General features: G+C 41.9%; 1 protein-coding gene across 1 annotated transcript in view; it reads right to left on the reverse strand.

The window, feature by feature from the left end:
- The window catches only part of LOC123026347, a 183,963-nt gene that overhangs the window by 39,252 nt on the left and 119,221 nt on the right, over window positions 1-25,490 (reverse strand). The window contains 1 exon segment of the mRNA XM_044435858.1: window positions 15,674-15,807. Within this exon segment, the coding sequence (XP_044291793.1) occupies window positions 15,674-15,807 (134 nt within the window).

Raw genomic sequence — 25,490 nt, forward strand, 5'->3', positions numbered from 1 at the left:
ATAATGCACCACTGGAGTTACAAGGTTCTACCTGAAAACCTCACCCAACACACTGCAGGCAGCATTTTGGTGACCAATGGAAATTCCTGGGTGGTTTTTAAGGGCAGCCCCACACAGAGCACGTTCCAGGAATCTCATATGGAAATTCACATGGCATGAATAAAAGCCTCCTCCATGAAAAACAAAACATAGACAGGATAGTCATGAGGCCATGTCTTTATAAAACATGCTGCAGATGAAGGCACATTTGTAAAATGTAAAATGATCCACAGCGAGATTCCTAGTAATGTTGAATAAATTCAGCAGACATCTGAGCATAAGATGCCTTAGCACCTAATCGACTGAGTGCTACCTTCATGAATGGAAATAAACAGAATTGTGCCCCTAAATCACCACCCTCTTTGGTGCTTGTTATTTGCCATCTTTATTGTAGCATTACTGCATAGTGTCTGAGGCCGGAAAGATTTGTGCAAACTATTAGAATAAGGGAATCAGCAAAACAGTCTGCTCTCCGATGAATGCGGTTCAGTATCACACTGGGATATGCCAAGTGGCTGTATCTGGATATTAAAAATTAATAATGCTAATAAATAGTGCAGATGTTTGCATGGATGAAGAGGAGAGAGAAAAAATAGAAAGACCAACAGCAAAGTTAAAATGTACTGCAACATGAAAGCAAACTGGAGGAGCTGCTCCGGCAGTGCCCACAAATGAGGGAATAAAACAAAGCCTGTTTACTTTTATCTCTGCAGTCTGGGAGAAACCAATACTGAAAGATACTAAACATAAGACACACATGAAAGACATTGATTGTTTCCCACTGTAATCGCTAATCTAAGTGGGTGTGCAGGTCATTACGATGCTCTACCCTACGTCACTCTTCCTCAGTCAGGTGCTTTGCAGTTGGCCACATTTTGGGGGATGATGGGAGTTGCAGATCAATAGCTCTGATGGGACATCAGGTTGGAGAAGTCCGCCCTAGACCCTGATATGCTGAATAAGCAAAGCAGAAATATGTTCAGCAACTCTGGAACAAGATGTAAAGCTTTTTTAGTACAGGAAACTATGGGTGCATAGCCACTTACATGTTCAGCTAGCTAGGGGTGCAAGGCAACCTCTATTCTTGAAAAATGCCTTGCTAGGAAAGGACATTGAATAACACACATACACTTTGCTTTTAACTTTTTTCCTAGGAATAAAATGACTAGGAAGGAAGCGGCTTTCAATACACAATAGAGGATTTGCCCAGTCCTTTAACACACAGTGCAGCTTAAGCCATGCAATGTGAGTTATGCAAATGCCCAAGGCCCTATGACGTGCCTGACCAGTGTTCAGGCAGACCATGGCTAGTGGGCCTCTTGTCCCCACTCTTAGAGGTATCCCAGAGGACCCTGCTGGAGCACCAAGCTCCCCACTGCAACCATGGACCACTCACAGCAGCCCCCAAATGCCCATGCAGCTGCCAGAGGTAACAAGTTTTCTTCTGGTATTGGCCGTGACTGTGCCGTCCCAACACACTGAGCTTCTTCTAGTGCTTAGCACTGTGTGACAGCACGGAGATCTTGCTGTGCCAGGGAGGAACAGGACCCTGCCACGGGCTCATTTCTCGAGTCAGCAGCCCGACTGGGCCTTAGGGCAGTAGTGGCAGAGAGGTTCCCTCACCACTGGCCCATGGGGAGACCTCAAGAGCCACCAGTGGGATGTCCACCATATGCTGCCACCATGAGGCCCAACCGTGCTTGTGGCAATGGCATGTAGACAGAAGCAGCAGCAGCTGCCTCTTCTGCAACCTGCTACCCTGAGCTCTGTTGGGATTCAAAGCAGCAGCATGCAGCATAGATCAAGGAAGCCTCCGACAACTCCCAAGTGCTGCTAGGGCACTTTGGAGGCCAATGTTGGCAGTGTTCACACAGCTACTACCTAGCAAGCACGGCAAGGGTTTCTGGCTCTCAGCCTCTGTGCAGCAGGGCTTGATCCTTGATGGTCATGTTGCCTGGGTTCGGATGGTAGGATAAACCATTGTGGGTCAAACAGAACCTACTACAAGCCATGACTTGTCATGGTGGCTTATAGGTCAAAAATAAGCCAACCCACCAACCAATCCTGGGTTTACATGACACAAATGCAACTCTGTGACTTCAACAGAGGCAAGAATCTTATAATGCATCCTATAAATCCTAGAATGCACATTACTACATACTGACTGTTGCAGCAGGTTCTGCAAGGATGTGAAAAGTTGTACCTGTGGGTACAGCTTTCCTTCATATGAAAGAATCCCTTCTTATGAAAACTACAATAGACCTGTCCTCCCTTATACTCCATCACACAATATCTGCGGATCTTACGCCCACCATACCTCTCATCAAGTAGGTGGCAGTTGCCTAGGAAACATGCTACCAGGGATCAAGCAACTTCTGCAGTTGCAATCCTGAAAACAGGTACTGGGAAGAAAAAAACAGAGCAAATTGAACTCAGTTGAAATGGGAACAGGCTGCAAGGTTCTTCTCACTGCTAAAAGCCTAGACTGGGTTATTTTTTTTTTTTTTTTTTTTTTTGAGGTGGTAAAGTTCACATACCATGATGTGCCACCTCATTTTCACATGAGAAGCCATTTGTGTGAAAACAGCCCCCGCATGACAAACTGAGGAGTTACCTCATCAGAAAAGGTGACTGAAACCTTGACAATGTGATAGGAAAGCATGCATGAGTCAGACCTAAAACAGCCAAACTTCTGCAATTTGTCTCATTGGCACTGAAATCCAAAGGCATTTTATGCTAAGTGAAGACTGGTAGATGGTTCAAGAATACAAAAACAAAACACTGCCTTCAGAGTACTTTTCCCCAATCTGGGGTTCTTCCAGCTGATTTCAATTCCCATCAACCCCAGCCAGCATGACCAATAGTCAAGGATGCTGGTAGCTGCAGTCCAAATCATCTGGAGGTCACAGGACTGGAGGAGACTAGTCAAAAGACAAGAAACGTTTCCCCATTTTTATATGGTTGGAACATGAAAATGTACAGTGCCACCAGCAATCTTAAGTAGTCCAGTTCATTAAGAGTTGTGGATCTGCAGCAGGAAGAAACAATAGCTCATTGATACAATTTTCAGGTGGGTGGTCCCAGGTCTAGTCCCTGGCATCTCTAATTAAAAGGACTCCATGGCAGAAGAAGTGAGAGCTCTAGGCTAGATCAGGGATGGGGTAGAAATTGATCAGGATCTACTGGTAGATCTTTGGGTGATTTGCAGTAGATCTGTAAGAGTGACTGACTCCCAAATATTTTACCAATACCAACAACAAAAATATCTTTTCTACTTAAATGAAGGAAGCTTGGAGTTGGGACCAAGCTAAGTACCAGAAGATCCAGGGCTCAGGTCCACAAAACAACCAAACAAAATAAAGTAGAAATGTCCATTTGCTAATTTTTATATATTCTAGAATCTCTGTGTACACCTGTCTAAAGGAATCTTTAAAGAGGTATCTTAAGAACACTTGTACAAAGGTACGTACAGACAGGTGAACGTTTGATTTCAGGGGGAAAAAATCCTTAGGCAGAAAGAATCAGCAGGTGGAGAATACAGATAGACAAAAAGCCAGTTAATCTAGGGGATCTAATGCACGAAAGATCATCAGGAGCCCTGCACCCTTATTTCAGCAGGAGTCTGTGGCCAACAGGGCAGTAGGGCAGAGATTCAGGCCTCCAAAGGATCTGAGGTTCCAGTGTTAGTGGACTGTCCTCTAAGACAGCCTCTCCTTGAAGGAACCAAGAAGGCCGAACTTCTAATTATTTACGTATTATAGCAATATCTCTTTTTGTTCCTTCCAAGTAAAGGAGCTCACATCATCTACCTCTCAATTTTCTCCTCACAACAGCCCTGTATAGTAGGTTAGGCTGAGAGTGAACAAGTGCCCCAAAGTCACCTAGTGAGATTCATGAACAGTGAGGACTAGAACCCAGATCCCACAAGTCCCAGTCCAGCACCCTAAGCTTTCCACCAGAAGGACTCAAGGCCTCTGTATCCAGAGCAGGGACATGGTTCACTTCTGCACTATCGTCAGACATACTGTATTTCTATTTAAACTGTAGTAATTATTTCTAAATTTGCATCAATACATATATTTCCCTTGTCATCTTCTTTTGCTGACGCATGGGGTGGGTGGGCAGGATTCCCAATTGTCCACCCATATTGTGTGAAACTGAGCAAAAACTGGCAAGCCCAGTCTAGGTTGAGGTTACTTATTCATTCTGGGCAACGGAATCCATGATAAGGTTAGCAGCTGCAGCAGCCCTGGTTGGAAACATGCTGTGGGCAATCCAGGGAAAGCAAGTAGCAATTACATACCATTTTGATGTGATTTCAAGGGGATTTAAGTGCAGCTAGCTTTTCCTGAATTGTGTTTATTGGTAGGCCAATAGCAGCAAACATTCACTGATTTACCTTTGGCTTGGGAGGAGAAATGGGAACAAAATGGCAATAGATTTTTCAGGCATGCCTCAGCAGGGGCTGAGATATAAGTCTAACTGATGGAGTTTATGTGCTCACGTAGGAGTAAAACTGCAAGTTGTACAAATAATGTAATAAAGAAGGTTTGGAAGGGAAATGTTTCAACAAGTTCTGAAGGTCAGGAAAGATATATGGAATACCTGGGGGGTCTGTATAGTCATTAGTGCATGAGGGGACATATTAGAATTTTTAAACCAAACTTTTATTTGATGAACATATTTAATTAGAGGAGCATAAAGAGGCAGTCCCCATTATCTTATTATTTCTGAAATAAAAATATGCCGTCGTGTGTGGGTGCCTTCATGTTTCAGTCTCGCAATATAAATCTTGTAGAGCTACTCATGCTGGATACAACTTCCCAGTGATTTACTTGTTGTAAAAGCTATACATCAAGATGGAAATATCATGCTCAAGAGGACAAACATGGGGAGATGGTGGGTGGGAAACGCAGGAGAAATCCCATTCCTGCACCCCCAAATGTGGCTTCTTTGCTCTAATTTCTACTCTCTGCCACGAATCTGCTTTTCTTTTCAAAACAAGAGTATCTGGATTCTGTTACAGATGCTCGGATGTAACAAGTTGTTAGCACCTAAGCAAGCTATGGCATCAGCTCCCATGAGGAATATAAACTCCACCAGCAGACTGGAGTTCACCATCCAGATGGCATGCCAGAATTATGTGGAGGCCACTTATGAATTTCCTGGAGCATCTGGGAAAGGTGGGGGTATAAATGGATTATAATAAATTGATGATGAAGCAGCAGGATTCATCATGTTTTATGGATTATCAAGAGGAGAAGTGCCTGCCCCAACTCAGTCTGTGTGTTTATCCTACACAAATTCGATATTGTAAACAAGACTAAGGTTGATCAGAGAAATCACTTGACTCAGAATGGATACTTTAAAAAATAATGAAACACAATACAACCTATCAACCTTTAAATAACAAAACATAACCAAAGGCAACAAGATCATAAACCTACCGGGCAGCAAAAAAACATTTTAAAATGCTGAGAAAATAAAAATGTCTTGGGGAGACATTGGAAAGATTATAGTGTTGGTGCCAGTTGAACTTTCTTAGGTGCAGCGTCCCAGAATGGAGGTCCCACCAGAGAAGGGGGCTTCTTTGCACACAATGCACCTCACCAACTGAAATTATGCAAAGCACAGGCTCACCTGAAGATCTTAACTCAGAGGCAAAATGGTATGGGAGGAGCAGTACCTCATGGGATTTGTGACCCATGCTGTTTAGGGCTCTAAAGATAAACATATCTGAACTCTGAATTAACCACCATTAATTTATATTATAGATGGTATATTCTTCTCAACTACTGTTCAATTTTACCTTTAAATAGGAAGGTGGAGTTGGAAAAACTATACAGTTTTCCAGGTTAGGTGAGACAGTGATGAGAACACAAGTAACATCACTCTTGAATAATCACAGGTAAGTAGAAATTAATTTTCTAATCTGTGAGTTCACCAATATCCCAACATACAGGTATGAAAAGAGTGTCATCAAATGGATAGCAAGAAGGAATAACTGCATTTTTGGCACTTTCAAGGAAGGAAGGTCTAAATAGGGCAGCTGAATAACAAAAGGGGGGTTGCTAACCTGTAACTGTGACTCTACAGGTAGTCACCTGTACATTTACAGATATGGGCTCCAAGCCTGCATGGAGTCTCTCTTAGGGAAATTTCTGTAGCTGAGAATATTTTGTCAGGAATCAAAAAATTCAAAAATATGAGTTTGAAATCAAAAGAAAAAAAATATAAATCCCTCAAAAGACCTCACAAAGACCTATGTCTCTCCTAGTCTCAAGCCCTGATTCAGACTTGGAATCTGATCAAGCTCTGGAATGCAATGAAAGCAAGACTAATCTCTAACTTCCCTGGGTAGCACTCCAAGGAAGTCTGACCCGCCTTATCAACTGCGAGGTTTGCCCTTCGAAAAACTGCCGTGAGCACAGGAGTCTGATAACCTCTCCCTGAGAAAGAACCAGGCTCGTGTCTTGGCTGAAGATGGTGTTTTCAGGCTGATCATCTTGGAAACAGTGATGTCTAAAGAGAAGGGAAGACAGATGCTTGCTAAAATATAGCTTATGATTGCAGAGTTTGCCTTCAGGAATAAGTAGACTGGTGAAGAGGTCAAAGTGTTCTGCCTCTATTTAAAAGCAGCTGCAGAGCCAGGGAACTTCAGAGTGTATGCAACATCCTTAGTACCAGAAAACCTCCTTGCTGGGGCTATACCTGAGCCTTGATCTTTTGGCCTGGATATTATTTCTGAGCCCTGAACTCATGCAAGTCTAGAAATCTGTGCCTTTGAAACTCTGTCCTTGACTGCATCACTGGCCTTCAGAATCCTGCTCCCAGCTTGTTTGGACTGTGTCTTGGAACTTAATGCTGGATTTTATAAACCTGTCTGCTCCTAATTGAACTATCCAATTTACTGGCACTGTAACCTCTGTGAAGTGTCAATGCTGCAAACTCTAAAAGATTTTGTATTACAACAGGGATAGCTCACAATAATAGATGGTTGCTGGGAAAATCCATTTTCCGCTTTTCCATTTGTAAGCTTAGTTAATTTCCCCCTTCCTTATCGCCCTGAAAGATCATTTTGAAAGGAAGATGCCTGATGTAGCTCACACAGCCTTGGCAGCTTATAAAGATCACTGTAAATAAAGGAGCAAGAAGCAGAGCGGCTACAGTGTAATACTTACAGAAACCTTCTCCAACATCCTGTGGGCATCAAGCCCCATCAACTCCAGCTCAAATGGCTATGCCACTGTAGTCCAAAGCATTCAGAGGGCAGCAGGGTGAAAAGGCTGGATTAGAGTATTGTATTAGCACTGGAGAGATCTAGCTTTACATTCACACTCAGCCATAAATCTTGCCAAAGAATTATTCCTTGCCAAATCTGGTTTCAAACCCATTGCAACATTACATATATTAATGAGTCAGGAAAAAGGTATAGGCACTTGCATAATACGCTGTCATACAACAATGAAGTGACAGCCAATGCAAAGTGCAAACGAATTCTGCTAGTTTCCATAGAAAAATAAGCTGTTTAAAATCACATTGCCCTTAGGATCCACTTAAGACAATCAGATGATCTAGTTATTAGGCTGTGACTCAAAGGCAGTTTGCCACATAGTATGTACTCTTAATTCTACAAGTTTTGCAGTATCTCTAGGAAATAAGAAAGCCTCTCTATACAGAACATCAAAAGAGATGACAAAAACTGATGGGGCAACAGTCATATGAGGCTTTCTGTTGATGAACCTACATTCATCTTTCCCCATTTCTCCAAAGTGTCCCCAACTAAGTGAGTTATCAGCACTAAGAGTTATTTGAACAGTCCTCCTCATGGAGTTCAGCGCTGATAGTAAGTATTCTGACTCATTCAGCAGTATCTTGAGTAGTTCTGCAAATGCCTGCTGGTGAATTGCCATAAAAACAGCAGCTGGAGCCTCTCGTAGCTGTCCCCGCAATGCTTCCATCCTAAGTCTCTCGCTGTTTTTCAGCTTTTGTCGTATCCTTTGAGCAGTCCTGCCAGAACAATGTCAATGCTGCTATTTCCTAATGGACCTTGCAAAATGGAGATATTATTATTATTACATTGCATTTATATCACATCTTTTTCTTCTTGCAAGGAATTCCAGGTGACTTAGATAACTCTCCTCCATTTTTATTCTAAAAAGTAACCCCTGTGGGTGCATCGGGTTGAGAGCGAATGGCCCAAAGCCACCCGGTGAACTCCATGGGCAAGTGGGGACTAAAATCCAGTTCTCTCAGGTCCACACGTCCATGCGCTAACCACCATACCACGCGGGTAAACACATTGTCTCCAAATGTACAGGGAATCAGAGAAAGCCAGCAGTTGCTCATGGGGCCTTGATCACTATTTCCGATGTTTTCCTTTTATGTTAGGCTAGAAATGGGTGATGCAATCCATCAATTGTGTGCTGAATTCACAGCTCCCCTTTTCAATAAGCAGCTGGTTTGCAACTGTGTAGCAGAAACTGATAATCTTGCATTTCTCAGAAGAGCCCTCATAATCACTGTTGAAATAGGCCACAGTTCCAGAAAACTGGAGTGCTTTTAAGATGCTTTGAGTGAATTTAAGATGCTTTTGACTATATAGACTTGAAAGTGACCTCAAAATACATATCTACTCAGGTGTAAATCTTATAACCCCCCCCCCCAGGCAAATGAGCATGGCATTGTTTTCCACACTTCATTGGAGATTTATAAGCAGATGGCCACCTATCAGGGATGCAGTAGCAGTGGCAAAGAACTGGACTAGATGATCTCATTTCATTTGAAAGAAAGTCCACCACCTTCCAAAGCAGTGTTTTCTACAGTAAACAGCTTATCCTGCCAGAAAGCTTTCCAAGCACTTAATCAGAAACCCCTCTCTTGTAATATGGACCTGTTGGTTCTGAGCCAGGCTTCTAGAGCAATAGTAAATATTCTCCATGTATCAGCCCTTCAGATATTCAGATAGAATTATCATACTGCCTCTTAATCATCTGTTTTTCAGGCTAAACATACCAAACTTGTAATGACATAAGAAGCAATCAGACCAAAGGGCTATGTTGTCCAGATGCCTTTGGGAAGCCCACAAGCATAACCTTTCTTCATAGTACATATCTGGAGTTAAGACTGCTAATAATGTGCATTTGTGTCCATTATAGCCCTTTAGATGAGCACAAAAGGCTGTCATTTTCTATTATACTCGCAAGGAACAGAGTCTGAAACAATATAAATGGCACTAATTATTAATAGTATTAGTTCCATCATCATCATTATTATTATTATTTCACCTGCAACCACAAAGCATCTAACAAATCATGTACTACATAAACAAGGAGATGGCACAGTACAATTTGTCTGAACTGGGACTATATTTTCAGGGCCATTTCTAAACCCAGGTGAAGAATTGCCCAATTCTTTGTGATAGAGGTTTGATGCAGTTTTTCATTGGACTCTTGTACAGCAAAAGCAGTTGATCTAAAAAAATCTATAGACCATACCATTGGATTTGTAGGACTTGCACCTTTCTGGGTGTATTATAAGAGCATGTGACCAATAAATAAATGAAAAAAAAATACTAGTTAGCTTGTCCAAACATACCAAATGAACCAACTTTTGTTTTTCCTCAGCTTTGAACCAATTTTCTCAACACAGGTGTGAGGTTGTTTACAAGCTTGCATTAATGACAGCCCGGCTCCACTTTGACAATGAGGTTAGCTCTGCTTTAAAGTCTAAAAATAATTTAAATAAATCAATTAATAAAATTATTTTCTGAGGCACTGTCCTTTGTTCCCATTTTCCTTTCAGAGTGCCTTTGTATGAGAATTTCAATTGCTCATCTATGACAAGAATTTATCCCATTTCCAGATCTGAACGGAAATGGAATATGTACCCAAATGTCATACATTCCTGAGGTTGCAGTGCTGTTAATATGGTGTGGACATGCATTCAAAAATATATTAGAAAATATGCATGAGAAATATATACTTTTTAAAAAGGTAAACACAAACTTACTTTAGCAACAGTAGAAAGTTACATACTTTTTAATGTGTGCCCAAGTATTTCATGATTTATGCACAGAAAGAAAAAAAATGGCCATCTGATACTGACCCCAGACCAAGTGAGCTTTTGAAAAGTTGGAGAACCTCCGTAAGCTCAAGTCTGGCTGATTTCCATTTCTCTATTTTACCCTGGATCCCAAATATCTCTGGGGTCCTCAACCCCTGTACGGATTATGGTGGGACTGCTCAGGGATATCAGGCACAAGTCTTCACCATTTGAGAGTCCATTGCAGATGCAGTCCAGATTAGACTGCACAGCAAACCAGACTGGGTCTGAGATTCTGTATCAGCCAGTGAGAAATTGTACTTCACTCAGGTATTAACTCAAGTTCTGGCATTCCCAAATCACATCCTTCTGGAAAATAACCCTAAAATCTGATGTGGCAGTTCCCTGATCCTCCTCTTCTAAATTGATCTGCAAAAAGGAAAAGCTCCTGTGGGTTTTGTTTCCTCCCTTCTACTATTCCCTAGTCAATACTAAGGGTTGTAAAGTCCTGCTGCTTCTGTTGTGTCAGAATACATAGTACGATATTCTGCAGATTATTAAGTATCTATAGCAGCTTCCCCCAAACTGGTATCTTCGAACTGGCTTGGAATTAGGCAAGTTGCTGCAGTACAACGTATCTGGAAGACACCAGGTGTGGGGAACTGATCCTAAATAATTCTTACTGAATGTTTGGTACACCATAAAACCTCACGATTCTGTAACCTCACTCCTGTACATACTCACAGATTCTTCACTCCTAATATGTTTAAGGATGTTTATCCCCCTTTAAGACACTCCTTGCTCCTTTCTTGCATATACCTGTCAACCACTTGGGAGTGCTGCTTTGAGGTTGTATATTTATTTACAGTTCGTTGGACAGTGCCTATATCTACAGATTAGCAATTCTTGTAACAACCATGCATATAGGATCTCTTTCAGGTGTCTCTGAAAGTGTGCTTATGAATTCTTGGTAAACAGCAATACTTTTGACTATAGGGTGCTCTCATGAAGACTTACTACTCTGCATACACTGAGTGGAAGGTCCAAGGTGTCTTTTTGATGCCTAAATCGAGATATGTCCACTGGTAGATCCGGGGTGCCATTTTCAGGACTTATTCTCTTGCATACACTTGCCAGTGTATCTAAAGCATTTTTCAAGATCTCATTCCCCCTTGGTTGCTTAATACTCTATTCTATTCTATTTATTTATAACTTGTTTAGACCATCCCTTACCGAAGTCTCAGGACAGTTTAACAGTAAGACAAAAGATAAAATAGAACACAGCGTCCTAAGTTAAAGGCCTGGAATGCCTTCTGGAGAATTTACCCTGCCCCCTGTTACTATGCTGAGTTATTTTCAACTACTGTAATGATAGGCCTTCTCTAAGTGCTGGTGTTCAGTCAGAGGCCTTTCTGCATGTCCGTGCCCTTTTTTAGTCTTAGTTGTTCCCCTTAGGAAATTACAAAGATATATACACATTAATTGATCAGACTGGCTTTTAAAAACTTACTTTCCAAGCAAGAAAAGTAGTATCATCTGAATTGTCCCCTCCAGCACCAGAAAGTGCATATCCATCAGGTATGAAAATATATTTGCAGTGGTCCCAAATTTTAGGAAGCACACATAATCTAATTTAAAATAGATATTTTAATTAACTGTGAAAACTATTTTCTAATCTCCATCTTTTCTCAGTCAGGAGAGAATCACTGCTCATCAGTGTCTGAAAAACAACTGGAGAAGAAGTATCCCTCTCATGCTTATACATGAGCAGATGAATATTCTTGGTTTGGAGAGAGCTTTGAGCGGAGCAGACACTGCCTTACAGCATGTCCTATTAAATACTGTGCCAGCAATTGGGCATCCACAGGCAGCAATGAAAGTGACAAGAGCATACAGTGCATTTATAAGCATTGCAATTACATAGCTGAAATGGAATATCATAAACACAGCTGAGGCTAAATGCAGAGGATTTCCTGTAAATTAACAAGATAACTGCAAGGAATTCAAGCAGTGTCAGACAAAGTAGGGCATACTGATCGGAGTAGCGCTTTCTCAGAAGGGCAATGCTAGTTCACTTTGTCATCGCCTCTGCTTTCTTGCTGCAGGCCTAGCAAGGAATGTGACAGAATTTGGGATCCTGAAATGTAAGTCACTGCACATCCTGCTACAGCTAAAGCTGATGCATAGGATGGTCTGCTAAGAACAAAGTTGTAGAGCTACTGAATTCATAGCTTCACCTCAATTTTACACTTCCTGTACATGTTTAGGCATGCATAATGTTTCAGCAGTTTTGCAACAGAGGCCCGGAAGGTTAGAATGTGATGCACATATGCCTAAACATTATAGAGACAGAGAATGTACCCTCCCCTTGTGCTCATCAACATCACCCACTTCACCCTGCAAAAAAGCAAAGCAGAACTGCACTGCCCCTTTCACCCCCAGCCACTCACTTTCCCCCCTGGCTATTTGCATCCTTGCTGCTGCTGCTGACTGTCCCCTTCTGCATCCTGCTCAGAAGAAAGCAGAAGGTGTGCTGGTTAGCAGAAGCAGCTAGGTAATGAAACAGCAGTGGTTCCATTAGCTGCCTCACTCGATGGCATGTGCATCCACTCACTCTTTCTCCACAAGCTGAGAACATGCCTGCGGGGGCGGGGGGGGGGGTGTCCATGTCCCCAGAGGAAGCTGCACCACGGGAAGGAATATTTGTAAGGTTCCGTTGTATTTGCATGCCTCAGGGTTCCCACAAGTATGCAGTGGCACACCCAGTTCTAGTTGTAGGGCTTCCTGTTTCCCATCCATCTTGGTCAGCGCAGACCTTCTGAGTCCAGTATCAGAAGAAGTGTTGACGGTTCACAGTTACGAGCATCTTTTGTTTTGCTTTCACCACTAAAAGCTATGACCCGACTACCATCCTGCTCACTCCCTACATTTATTGTTTATTTTAATTATTTATTTTAAATTTTATATCCTGCCCTTTACAATGTCTCAGGGTAGGAATAAATAAATAGATAAGAAAGACACGGCATAACAAATATTATATAAAATCAACCTTAAAAACAACACTAACTTTTTAAATGCTGGGAAAATGAAAAGGGTTTGGCTAGTGCCGAAATGAAAAAAGCGTCAGCAGCAGGCACACCTCCCTGGGGAGCCCATTGCACAGCTGGCACACCGCCGCAGAGGAGGCCCTTATCTGGGTAGCCACGCTTCTGATCTCCCTCAAAGAGGGCTCCCGAAGAAGGACCTCTGCTTCAGACCTTTGGGGCCCAGGCAAGTATATCTGGAAGAAGGTACTCCTTCAAATATCCAGGTCCTAAGCTGTTTACAGCTTTGTACATCATCACTAGCACCTTAAATTGGGCCCGGGCTTCAACTGGAAGCCAGTGCAGATGGTACAGGACAGGCGTTACGTGTGAATATCTGCCATTCTCTGCTAGCATCCTGGCTGCTCTGTTCTGAACCAATTGAAGTATCTGTACTGTCTTCAAGGGCAGCCCCGTGTAAAGCGGCTTACAACAGTCCGCTTGCCTTTATCTGGATTTTAAAAGCATGAAGAATGATCCATAAAACTTTGAATAAAAAAGCACTCCATTCAAATCACACTGTCCCAAACCTTCAAAGTTTAATTTGAATCTGAGGGTGTTTTTAAGCTGAGATTTTTGTGGAGCAACTTTAAGATGAACCCTAAAACAAAATTAAGCTTGACAGCATGCCAAACCTCTATATCGCAATTAATTCATCTAAAATTACTTCAAAATAGAGAAATTCTCTCTATCTTGATTGGCCAGGAGAAATGGAATATACCCTTTCCATAATACTTAACAATAATTGATACAGTTATTTATAAAATGAAAACAAACATAAAAGCAAGACAGCCAATCTATAATAGGAATTACCTCCAAACAATATATTTAGAGATGAAATGTAACAGATTTGGTTAGGAAATTGAGAGGCATACTCATAATGTAGGAAAGTAGAAATATACAATTTGCTGATGAATATTTTTTGAAATCATACGTAAAATACAAAAGGTTTCATTTCTCCTTTTGATTTTCTGAACTGAGGAGAAAACACAAAATGTACATACACAGAGTACATAGGTTAAGCTATAGTTCATAGCTGATGTTCATGTAAATTGTTGTTCTTAGCACCAATCTAATGAGTATAGTTATACCTAAGAAGACTTAGAAGCACAGCTGTATACCGAAATCCTGATCTTAAATAGCCCACTGTTATTTTTTTTCCCTTAAATATGCCAGCTCATTATCATTACTAAAAGGAAGGAAGGAAGGGAATAAATTGCATGAATAGATCTTTCCAACAGTTGAGGACCTTGCTTCATTAAATAAAAAAGCTAATTTAATCCTAGTTCCTAGGTGGCTTTTCACAGATGGTGAGTTCTGAACTCACCATCCAACTTAGGGATGCTGAGTTCAGAGTTAGCTTTGGGAGAAGAGACCTATATTAAAGCATGTGTCACAGACTAGATGGAGAGGCTCTCACCTCTAACTTCCAGATAAATAACGTGTATCCCATGCACACCACTGGGTGCAAAAGAACTGGTGTAAGCTGGATGACCTATTTCTTTGCCTTTGTGCCATAATAGATGCATGAAGCAGATCCCAGCAGCACAATTCCTCCAACATCTTGCTCAACTATTCTGGTGTGCAGCACGAAGCCATATGTGGCATTAAGATAAGATGATGGCTTGTGCAGACCTTCTGTGTCTGGCCTCTTGTTCCAACATGTTTCACTCGGGTTTCCAGGCAGGTTTTAGGAAAGAAACAACTTCCCCCCACCCCCGGTGGATGACTTACACCAAGGAACAGACAGGTGAGTGCAATCCTATTACTTCTCAACAGCCTTATATACCACTAGCTAGATGATCTGGAAAGATCCTGTGATTAGAGTGGGAGGGGGGAGAACATGTTAGAGTTGTTCTGAAGCTTTCTACTCAAAAGGTTGCACTGAGAAACTTCTGTTCCACCTACATCCATTGGGGTGTCCCAGAGTTCCACCTTATCCATTAATTCAACATAAAGCTCCTGGAAGGATTCATTCAAGGACATAAGAACAGTTTTCAATAGATTAGATTTCAAATCAAAATGGTAGAGGTTAGTTTTAACAACATATGGCAATAGTTATTATAAAATGGTTTATTAAAATGCATTTAAACTCTCTAAAATACCCATGAATGCATCATGTAGAACACTAAAATAAAATCATCTGGTGCAATCAAAACTCACCTTTATTCAGAATGCAAAAACACCCCCTGCTCCTCCCACACCCCTTCGAAAGAATTAGCCAATTTCCTGTTAACTTAGTAGTTTCTTGGGAGTATTGGACTATTGGTTGTTCTGTCTTGATTGCCCTGTCTGAAGTTGTCAATGCTCCCCATCATTCCTTATTCAGCTGAACATTTGTAAACCAATTTCCAAAGAATCTGCCCACCAGCACAGAGAGAGAACAGATAAATGCATCTTTTGCAACAATATCCTGCATAATCATAATTGCTTTACTGTATGGGGATTTTAAACAGATATAACTAACACTTTATTTTGTGCTCATTAGGTCCCCGGAGTTGCAGTACCTCATTAATAGCAAGTTGTTCTCCTCCACCTCCTGGATGGCCATAATGATGGCTAGAGCCTCGAAAGTCTTCATACAAGTCCTCTTCACTTCCCACATCATCACTGGTCTTCTCAAGTGATCCATCAGCAATTACTAAAATGACAAAAACATTTTTTTAGCAATTCTGGCCAAAGCCAGGATAGAAAGAAGCATGGTAGTTAAGGTGTTCAATCAAGATTAGCAGCAATCTTAATCTAAATATGGAAGAGTTCAAATAGAAAACAGGCAGAAAGCTATAATTTAAACATATAACAAAGTATCTCACAGGAATGTCGTAAGGCTAAAATTCCTTTCCCAACTCCTTGACCAGAAGGTTATATATGTAGTACAGGAGGACCCCCCCCACCCCCATGTCTACATGGATGGGTTCCAAGCTTCCCAGAGGATGCCTGAAACTGTGGGTAATAGTGAACATTATATGTACTATATAGTGTCCATATCAATTTCTTTTTTTCACAATGTCACAAATAGAAGATTCACTTTTAACATACATTCTAGCAACCTCAGCATAATATGTTTTCCCTTTCCCTATTAAACTGAGAGTTTTCACTTAAAGGAAGCATTTTATAACTTCTCTTTGGCATGTTACAGCACTATATGACTTCTCTTTTGGGCCAAGATCAACTGTGGTTAAGTAAAAATGCAGTAAATGAGCCAGCAAATATGGGGTGGGGGGTGTCCTACTGTAATTACTAACTATATTATGCTATCATATTCCAGGACCACTGGCTTTCTTATAATGCATCCGTATTATCTCACTCAATAGGATATGCAGAATTATATTACAATGTGAAAGCCGAGAGAAAGTAGTAAAGACTGTGAGCTAGGAGATTAGAAGTCACCAGTGCACCTAAGCCATGAATTACTTTCAGGCAAGGCTTTTACCATGCAATCTCTTCCCTCAAACATAGAATTTCAGCATTTGGGAGTCAGGGAGGGGGGTATCCAGATATCAATTTCTGTTTACAACCTTCCTGTACTTTCCCACCTACTTCTGCTACACTCCCTGCACTCTGACAAGCACATTTTGTATTCACGAGGTGCTGTATTAAATGCAAGATGCGGATGGTGGAGATGATGCAGCTGCTGCTGCTGAATTAAGTAGATTGCGCAAAGGCAGACATATATTTGCAACTGATTAGTAGAAGGTGAGATAATTTCAAACGCACTACAGCCATATTGTTCATGCTTTGCTCCAACCACAACCGTAAGGGCTTTCCAGTGTTCTAAATGCTGCTTAATACATGTCTATATTCTATTGTGTAGAGCTAATAATACAGAGTAACATTCAGTCTCTAGCAGGTGGTGGGACATGATGCTGGCAGCCTTTTTCTGACCTCAGCCAGTTGCTCATAGGAAGTAGAAACTTTCCTGCTCACTCATCTGGGCTACCCGCAGCTGCAGCTGCCACTACTAGGCCTACTATTGGTTTACCTAAGCCGCTGGGGTCAGCCTTCACCGCCATGCCACTGACAGGGAAGAGAGAGAAATGAGTTCCTGCCTAGCCCACCATCACCCTAAAGTGTCGGTCAGACATTTTGCATGCAGGAGTGTGTGTGTGTGTGTGTGTGTGTGTGTATGACTGTGAAAGACAGAAATAGTTACATCTGTGCAAGAGCAACAGTGTTTGCACTCTCTGTATGTGCACTTGTGAGGATGAGCTTGTATGTGTGGCAACGCAGGCACCAGGAGAGCCCAGCAAGTGCTGCACTGCAGCTATCCTGGATGATGGCTCTGCTCCACAATCCCAGTCACGTGTGTGTATCTCAGGTGTGTCTCGGCAAAATGTGTGTGTGAAGTCTGTGAGAAAGTGTGTGTACAAGAGGTTCTCATGTTAAAAGGGCAGCATGTGTGAATCACTGTGTGTAATAAGAGGGTGTATGTGGAGAGTGTGGTGTATGCATGTATGCACATACATTACCTGAATGGTATTGACTGGTGGCAAGGGCACGTGTCGGCACGTGCATTAGCTACCCACCTGTGAACAAATGTTCGGCCCACCAGTGCACTTTGTCCCCCAAGCCGCCATTTTGTGACTTGATTAGATTTCAGTTCAAAATGTTGAGTTGGGCTGGTAGAGCTCAGGGATCTAAGGAAAAGAAATAGACCCTACAAAGCTGACATCGGTCTACCCATGGCCCGGGTCAATGTTTTGGGAATAAATGCAGTAATCAAACCAACCTATTCAGCCTTTTGAGAGCATGAGTGAGTGGTGGTGGCAGGGCGGAGGTGGGGAGACATCTCTTTAGACCAAAATGTTTCCTTCTAGGCTGTTCCCCTTTCCTCAGCATGAGACTTTATTGTTCCATCAAATGTTTCATTATACTTTTTCTTTACATGCCGCCTCTGCTTGTTCCATTACCGAACTCTATAATTTTCAGCTTGAAATCTTTCCCGTCAGTTTTAAAGCTTTCTGGGGGTGGGGTTGTTACCTCAGCTCAATTGCTATATGATTTGCACTTAGATGAAAAATAAAAAGTTATGGTCTATGTTAAAACGTGCTCTGCTGAGCCCCCTTATAATCAATGCATCTTTGCCAAGCACACATTTGTTTGCCTAGCTTAACTCTTGTTCAGGATCAGATGCTTCAGTTTCCCAAGCAGTCTCGCAAGACTGTATTTCACCCTGCAAAAGCTGCTCAAGCTTAGCAAAAGAAAGCAGCAGTGGCAGGTTTCTGCCAACTGTTCTTCTGCTTGAGGCAACACCAAAGATGCGCCTCAAATGCCATGATGAAAATAAGTAAAGGGGAAGGATTTTCATTGCAATAATACAAATTAGAGCATTCAAAATGTCAAAGGCCTGGGAGAGAGAGAAAGAAATTGAAAACACAAGAATAAAAGCCTACCATTTATTTTTGAATATCCAGAAATGGTCTCCTTATACCCCTACTAAGCATTCATGGTCTAGGGAGCTAAGGCTGGCAAGACTTTTAACCCATTACATACAAGCAGGGAAGTAATCTTGTTCCCACTAGAGTCAGTCACAACATGTGCTTATTTCATTGGATCAGGACTGTAAGTTTGTGTGTGAGGAAAGAAGCATTTTTATTAAAATAAACAAACAAACACGAAATATAGTTAACAATGAGGGGCTCAAATGGAAAATGTCAAGCACTAGTTCTCTAGATCTTTTATTCCACTGCAACTCCTCCAATGCTAACTGTGCTTGGAGGCTTTCTGCCCCCCTCCCCCCGACAGCTCAGTTTCAAATTGAGTTACAGAATTGGCAACCTTGGGGTTGTTACTCCCAGAATAAATAACTTCAGTATACTCACCAGTGGAATATGTATTCATTTAAGGTATTTTTAAGCCGCTTTTCAGGGCTTCACAGCAGCTTGTAAACAAGGACATACACAGATACAAGACATGTCTGTGTCAAGACACATCTTAGAAACAGTCAGTCACAGACTTAAATTGACCTGTTCCGGTCATGCCAACATTTCTCAGTGCCCTAAATGACTCTGCCCTATAAGAGGTGGTCAAGGAAACTCAGAGGAGTTGACTCTGGATTTGAGATGTAAATATTGTTGAACCAATCGGAGACAGTGACCATAAAGCTATTAGATTTTATAGCTACATTGCCAAGGAAGTCCAGCATAGTCATCGTTTACTTCAAAAGAAAGAACTTCTCTAAAATGAGGAAACTGGTAAAGAAAAATTGAGAGGAGTCAAAATGGCTAAAACCAGCCAGGTTACTCAAAACCATAATAACAGATGTTCAGCTAAAAAGTACACCACAGGTCAGAAAACGGCACCAAGCCCAAGAGGTCACCTATGGAATGAGTAGGATCAAGGAAGACAGAAGGAAGGCTTCCTTCAGACAACTGAACTCTTGCCCAGGTAGGGAAGGCAAAAGGGAGTACAAGCTTGCACAGGGGAGGTGCATAAAGAGGCAGTAAGAGATGCAAAAAAGAATTTTGAGGGATATATCACTAACCACACATCAAAGACAACAATAAATATTATTTATTATATGTCTGATTATATAATTATTTATTATAGCTCAGAAGCAGGTAAACAGCTAAAGACACAGTTGGGCCATTAGGTGACAATGGAGTTAAAGGAGAACAAGGAGCTTCAGAGAATCTGCATGAATTCTCATATCTGCCTTCACTGCAGAAGATAGAAAATGGTTACCTGTGCCTGAACTGATGTTTTCAGGAAAGAAGTCTTAAGGAACTGAAACAAATAGTACTGACAGATGATCAAGTTCTCAACCTTACTGTCAAATTGAAGTTAACAAACCACCAGGTCCAGATGGTGCCCATGCTGGAGTTCCTAGAGTTCAAACTGCTGATCTTCCAACTAAAATATCTATGTTTCTTAGATCAGCCTCTGTACTGGAGGATTAGAGAATTGCCAATATAACACAATTTTTAAAAAGGATCCACAGGGAACCAGGAAATTACGGACTGGCTAGCTCAACATCTGTTCTGGGCAAATTGGTTATTAAAGATAAAATTAGCAAGCATATAAAAGGCAAGCCTATCATGAGCCAGAATCTCCCTCCCCACAACTATTCTCTTCTTTCTTTTGCCAGCAGATCACAACAAGGGACTTCTATCTGCAATTTTATTTTAAAGCTGGCCAATCAGAACTGGCTTTGCAGAACAAAGTGAATAATATATAGGCTGTTTGTAAGATGCTTTCATCAAGACCTTGTAACTGAGAGTCAGTTCTTACCCACACAGGAGTAAGAGTCAGTTCTTACCCACACAGGAGTAAGAGTCAGTTCTTACCCACACTGAACTGAATCCCCTCTCCCTTCGCCACAAAACAGAGCTGGGTGCACCCTCAAGGAGGTTCATGCTGATCCACTCATTTGACCTAACATCAAACCTTCCCCTCTGATCCCCCCTGCTCCACAGTGTCTACCCCAGAACTGGAGGTAGTCTGGTTTCACCATCGTTTTGAATTCGGACCAGAAGCTTATGGGCAACCAGTGCCAACTGCAACAAATTGTCAGTGCATTTAGGCTACAATGATTTGCTGGCACACTCGGACTATTCATACAGGTCTGCATGTCTTTGTGATAGTGGTTTCAATGTACCAATCCTGCTGTTGCTTATATGCTCACTTTACCTAGATGAAAGAAAACCGAATCAGGAGCCTTTGACCTCACCAGTAGAAACCTTAAACTCATGTCAGTCAGTCTCTGATTCATTCTTGAAATAGGTATGCAAAAGTCAGGGGAAGAGGCAAGCTCAGTTGTGTTTTCCACGGATAACCAACTGTATATCTGTGGACCTCTCTGGTCCATTTTCCACGGACCAGAGAGGTCCGCCTGGCACCGTCGTTATTTGTTTTTCAGCGCCAGGTGAAGACCTTTTTATTCAAACGTCATTTTAACTGTTAATACTATTTATTTATTTTATTCTTCGGCCAGGGCGACTTATTTTATTTTATATTGTTAACTTGTTTTACATTTTATTGTATTATATTTTAATTGATATCTTTGTGAGCTGCCCCGAGGCTTCGGCAAATGGGGCGGCATAGAAAATAAATAAATATAAACATCAAACTCTCCCACTTCTGACTACAGTCAGAAGCAGTTCCATAAATGCACACAGAGCTGAAAAAGCAGGCCTTCTTTCTCTAAAATCTTAGCTGAATGTGCCAAACATCAAAGGCTATGTGGGACTGCAGGCAGTCAGGTATTACTGCAGGCATGATGGTGCCCAGTCTGACCCTAGCATGACTTTTGACCATATGGTTCTGAGCAGAGCGCAGAGTTCCCTGCATAGCTTCTCTGAATTTGTGCACCCAAGAAGGAAAACTATCCCTGTTTCCTTTAATACTAGGCATTTGAGAATCAGATCATAAAAGCCTACAAGTGAAAGGACTTTGTGTTAGCACAGACTCATAAGAATATGAGAGTTGTCCTGGATCACACCAAAGTGCTGTCTAGTCCAGCATCCAGTTTCCCAGGCTGGCCAACCAGCTGCCCCACACAGAACACAAGTGTATCAGCACCCCCCCCCCCCTTGTTCACCCTCCACAGCAACTAACAGCTGAGGCATGCTGCCTTCAAGACTGGGCAAAACAGACAGTCTAGTAGCTAGTGATAACGTTCTCTTTCACTGATTCATTAATTCTCTTTAAAGATGTCCAAGCTGGTGGCCATCAGTAAGGTTTTGAGAGGCCCTTGGTTAAGGTGGTCTCCCTGGGACCCTCTCTCTGAGCCTCACCCTGTTCCTACTGCTGCCACCTCGATCTGTGAATTCTATCCTCTCCTTCTGGGCACCATCCCAGAGGAAGAGTGCAATGAAAGAGCAATGCGCTGCTCCATCTCATATCCTGCATTGTTGTGGAAGAGAGGTGACCATTTATGGACAGCAGAAAAAAGAGCAGCAGCAGGGGCACAGTGGAAGGCTCTTCCTGGAGAACGGGCCTCAGCAGTTGCTCAGCAATGCCAACCCCTCTGCTGGCTCTGATCCCCATGAAGCTAGATTTTCTCTGAGCCTGACTGGACTTACTATGAACAGGATCTCACCTTTCCCCCATAACTGGCACCAGCATCAAGAGTAGCTTGGTTGGACACCTACTGACAGGGACAACACACCAGCCAGGCCCATGGATAGCAGCCCCCTGGACTCATTCTTCCTCTTCCCCTTTGCAGCGTGTTTGTTCACCTGCCTCTCAGCCTCACCTGCTCTCTTAGGAGGAGCAGCACTCAATGCCCTGTTGGCTTGCTCCTTGGCTCTAAGCTGGGCAAGCAGCCAAGCAGTTGCAATGATGAAGAAGGAAGAGAAGGAGCAACTGCAGCCGGTGACAAGGGTGGTAAGAAGGCAGGCTCTTGGGGTCGGGGGGGGGGTCTTACCCAAGGGCCTTCAAAACCGCCATGCATAATGCACATATTACCATCAATAAGCCTCCCTGTAACACCTGTGGCATCCCAATGACACAACTGGATATGGAAGAATACACAAGCGGTACATATTTCCTGCAACAGCAGAGGGGTGGACTTGATGGCCTTGATGGCCCCTTCCAACTCTACTATGATATTCTCAGAAATGTAAAGTTTACATCTCACACACACACCTAGAGACAGACCTTTTCTAAAGTATTATTCTTTGAGTGTTGAGAATATTTAAACATAAAAGCAAAAATAACTTTTTTACATAAAAGTCTAACCTTTAAAAAAAACGGATTGATTTTTTTTTCCAGGTTGTGTGGCTGAGAGGAGCCTGCAAATTGCCACAGGAGAGAATTCTGTTTCTTCCTCACAGTATAGGGCCTGCTATTCCTTTTCACCACACAAACACTAATGGGCATGTTCCGTTGTCAGGATAAAGCAGTCTGGGTGGTAACCATAGCAGTCCACTCCCAAATATCCTCTTGGAGACTAAATATAGACTTTTTTTTATCTTCCCATTCCTATTTGGCAGTCCACTATGTAAGTCACTATAAACAGTACTAAGCCTGACAACTACACTGCTGTGTGGTTCCACAGAACTGTATATCAGGAATATACAGGTTTCTGAGTTCACTAGCCTTCTGGAGCATCTGAAACCTGCTCTTCTTAGATGGGGCCAAGCTCCTGCAGATGTCAAAACGCCACTGTGTCAATTTGAGGATATTTAGGAATAAACTACCTGTGTCAAAGATGATATACAGTGAGAAAATATGGATGCAGAATATAAACAAGCAAAAGAAAATGTGCAGTCCCCTAATCCTGGCTGTGTTCGGTTTTCTGAAAATATCGGGATGCTCTGAGGGCTCCAAAATTGCCTGGACAAGTGACACATTAACGTCTCTTCTAGAGTACAGAAGATAAAACAGTGTTTACTGCCTTGGATTTCCTAAACTGCTTCTCTGTCACTGCTTTATGAGGTTGTCACTACACACAGGATCTACCCCCCTTCCTGGAAGATAGGGGTACATGAGAGACGCAAAGCCACTTCAGCAAAATAAACAGTTTCAGTTCTTGCAGCTCTTATCTAAGGAATATGCTTGAGGAAAGCAGCTTCCAGACAATTATCTTCACCATTCTTCCTAACAAGCTAAAGGTCAAAAGGCCTCGGCATCGCTTGAGAAAACTACCCTGGCTTTTGGACATTGAGAAGTGCACTATACTACCTGTTGAACCTTAATAACCTCCTTGCAATTTTCCCCCTACCAACCATGCTGGGAGTTGTAAGTCTTTTTTTCTAGACAAACATACACAGGATTGCTGTCTTGGATGTCTAAGGTCAAGAGGTAGAAGGCTCAAAAGCTATTTGCTTAATAGATGCCTTCTAGCCTAGAGAAGGAAAGAAGCATTTTGAGGAGCATCTCGTTCTTTAAATATAAACATAATTCTTTAAATGTATCAGAAGAACGAACCCAGATAGAGAAGCAGTTGGAGGATAGGATGATAATGGAATTAAAGGAGCACTACAGGAAGATAAAGAGATTAAGGAAAGCTGGATAATTTTTTTCATCTGTCATCACAGCAGATAATAGAGAACAGATACCTGTTCCTGAACTTACATATTCAGGAAGGGAGTCTGAGGAATTAAGGCAGATAACAGTGACAGAGGATGGAACCTTATTGACAAACTTAAAGTTCTTCAAGAGTTCAAATATGAAATCACTGATTGCTGATTGCTAATGTATGAAAATGCATTAGCATGTCCCTAAGATCAGTCTCTGTACCAGAAGATTGGAGAATGACTAATGTAACACCAATTCTTAGAAAGGAATATGAGGGGATCCAGGTAATTACAGGGCATTTGGCTTAAATTGGTTGAAAGGTAGAGTCAGTAATTACATAGAGGGACAAGCCTTGCTGAAAAATAATCAACATGGCTTCCATAAAGTCCTGTCTTATAAACCTGTTAGAGTTCTTTGAGAATATCAATAAGCTCACAGTTGATCCAGTAGGGACTGTTTGTTTGGACTCCCAAAAGGGTTTTGACAAAGTCCTTCATCAAAGGCTCTTGAACAAACTTATCAGATTTGAAGAAGGTGAAAATGTTTGCCCAAATACAGTTAGGATTTTCTGCCTTCTCCAGTATCAGGTAATGTTGTTCAATTAATCTGGACCATGTGTTTTCTTAATCAGTGTATTTCTTAAACTGAAGAAACCTCTAGTGTGGTGCATCATGCTTCCATGTACTCTACAGTAAAACCACTGTAAGCTGATGCCAATCTATTAGGTATTTAAGGAATCCTATACCACTGAAATGCACTGAGTCAATACTGAATGTCCAGCCCTTGAAAATCATTCCAGCCCTTCACTTCTAGGGTTCTGTATGCACCAGTCCCTCTTCACTGCATGTGTTAATGCATTTCTTCACTGCTCTGTCCATGCGTACATCCTTCAAGTACTCATTCAGAAATAAATTAGGTGACTATGGATGGGGGTCTGGAGGAAGGTCAAGTATATCTTTTAATTTAAGTATCAAAATAGCATCAAATTCTTAAAAGATGGGTGCATAGTTTCACAAGGTAACATTCTAAGGGGGGAAAACTTCTGCAGGATTCCCTTTGTTTGTGGCTGTGCAAGGGATCAGGGGACTGGTATACTTGTATATGCACAAATATTAACATGTTTTAAAACATAAATCCTCTGTCATACTGGAGGAAAAGGAGCAAAAGAACAACAAGAATAGGGATGGTGGAGAAATCTACAGCAGACTCAAACCAGTTTGGATTTTCTATAAATCCAGGTTCCAGCTTTTGCAGTGGACCACCAATCTGAGGCCCAGGTATGTACTTCTAGGGAGAATTTGCCAATGTACCTAATTCTCATGCAAAAAAGCAGACTCCTTCAATGAGCTGGTGATTGAACAA

Source organism: Varanus komodoensis, unplaced genomic scaffold (assembly GCF_004798865.1).
Source record: "Varanus komodoensis strain SLA01 unplaced genomic scaffold, ASM479886v1 scaffold1, whole genome shotgun sequence".
NCBI classification, from domain to species: Eukaryota; Metazoa; Chordata; class Lepidosauria; order Squamata; family Varanidae; genus Varanus; species Varanus komodoensis.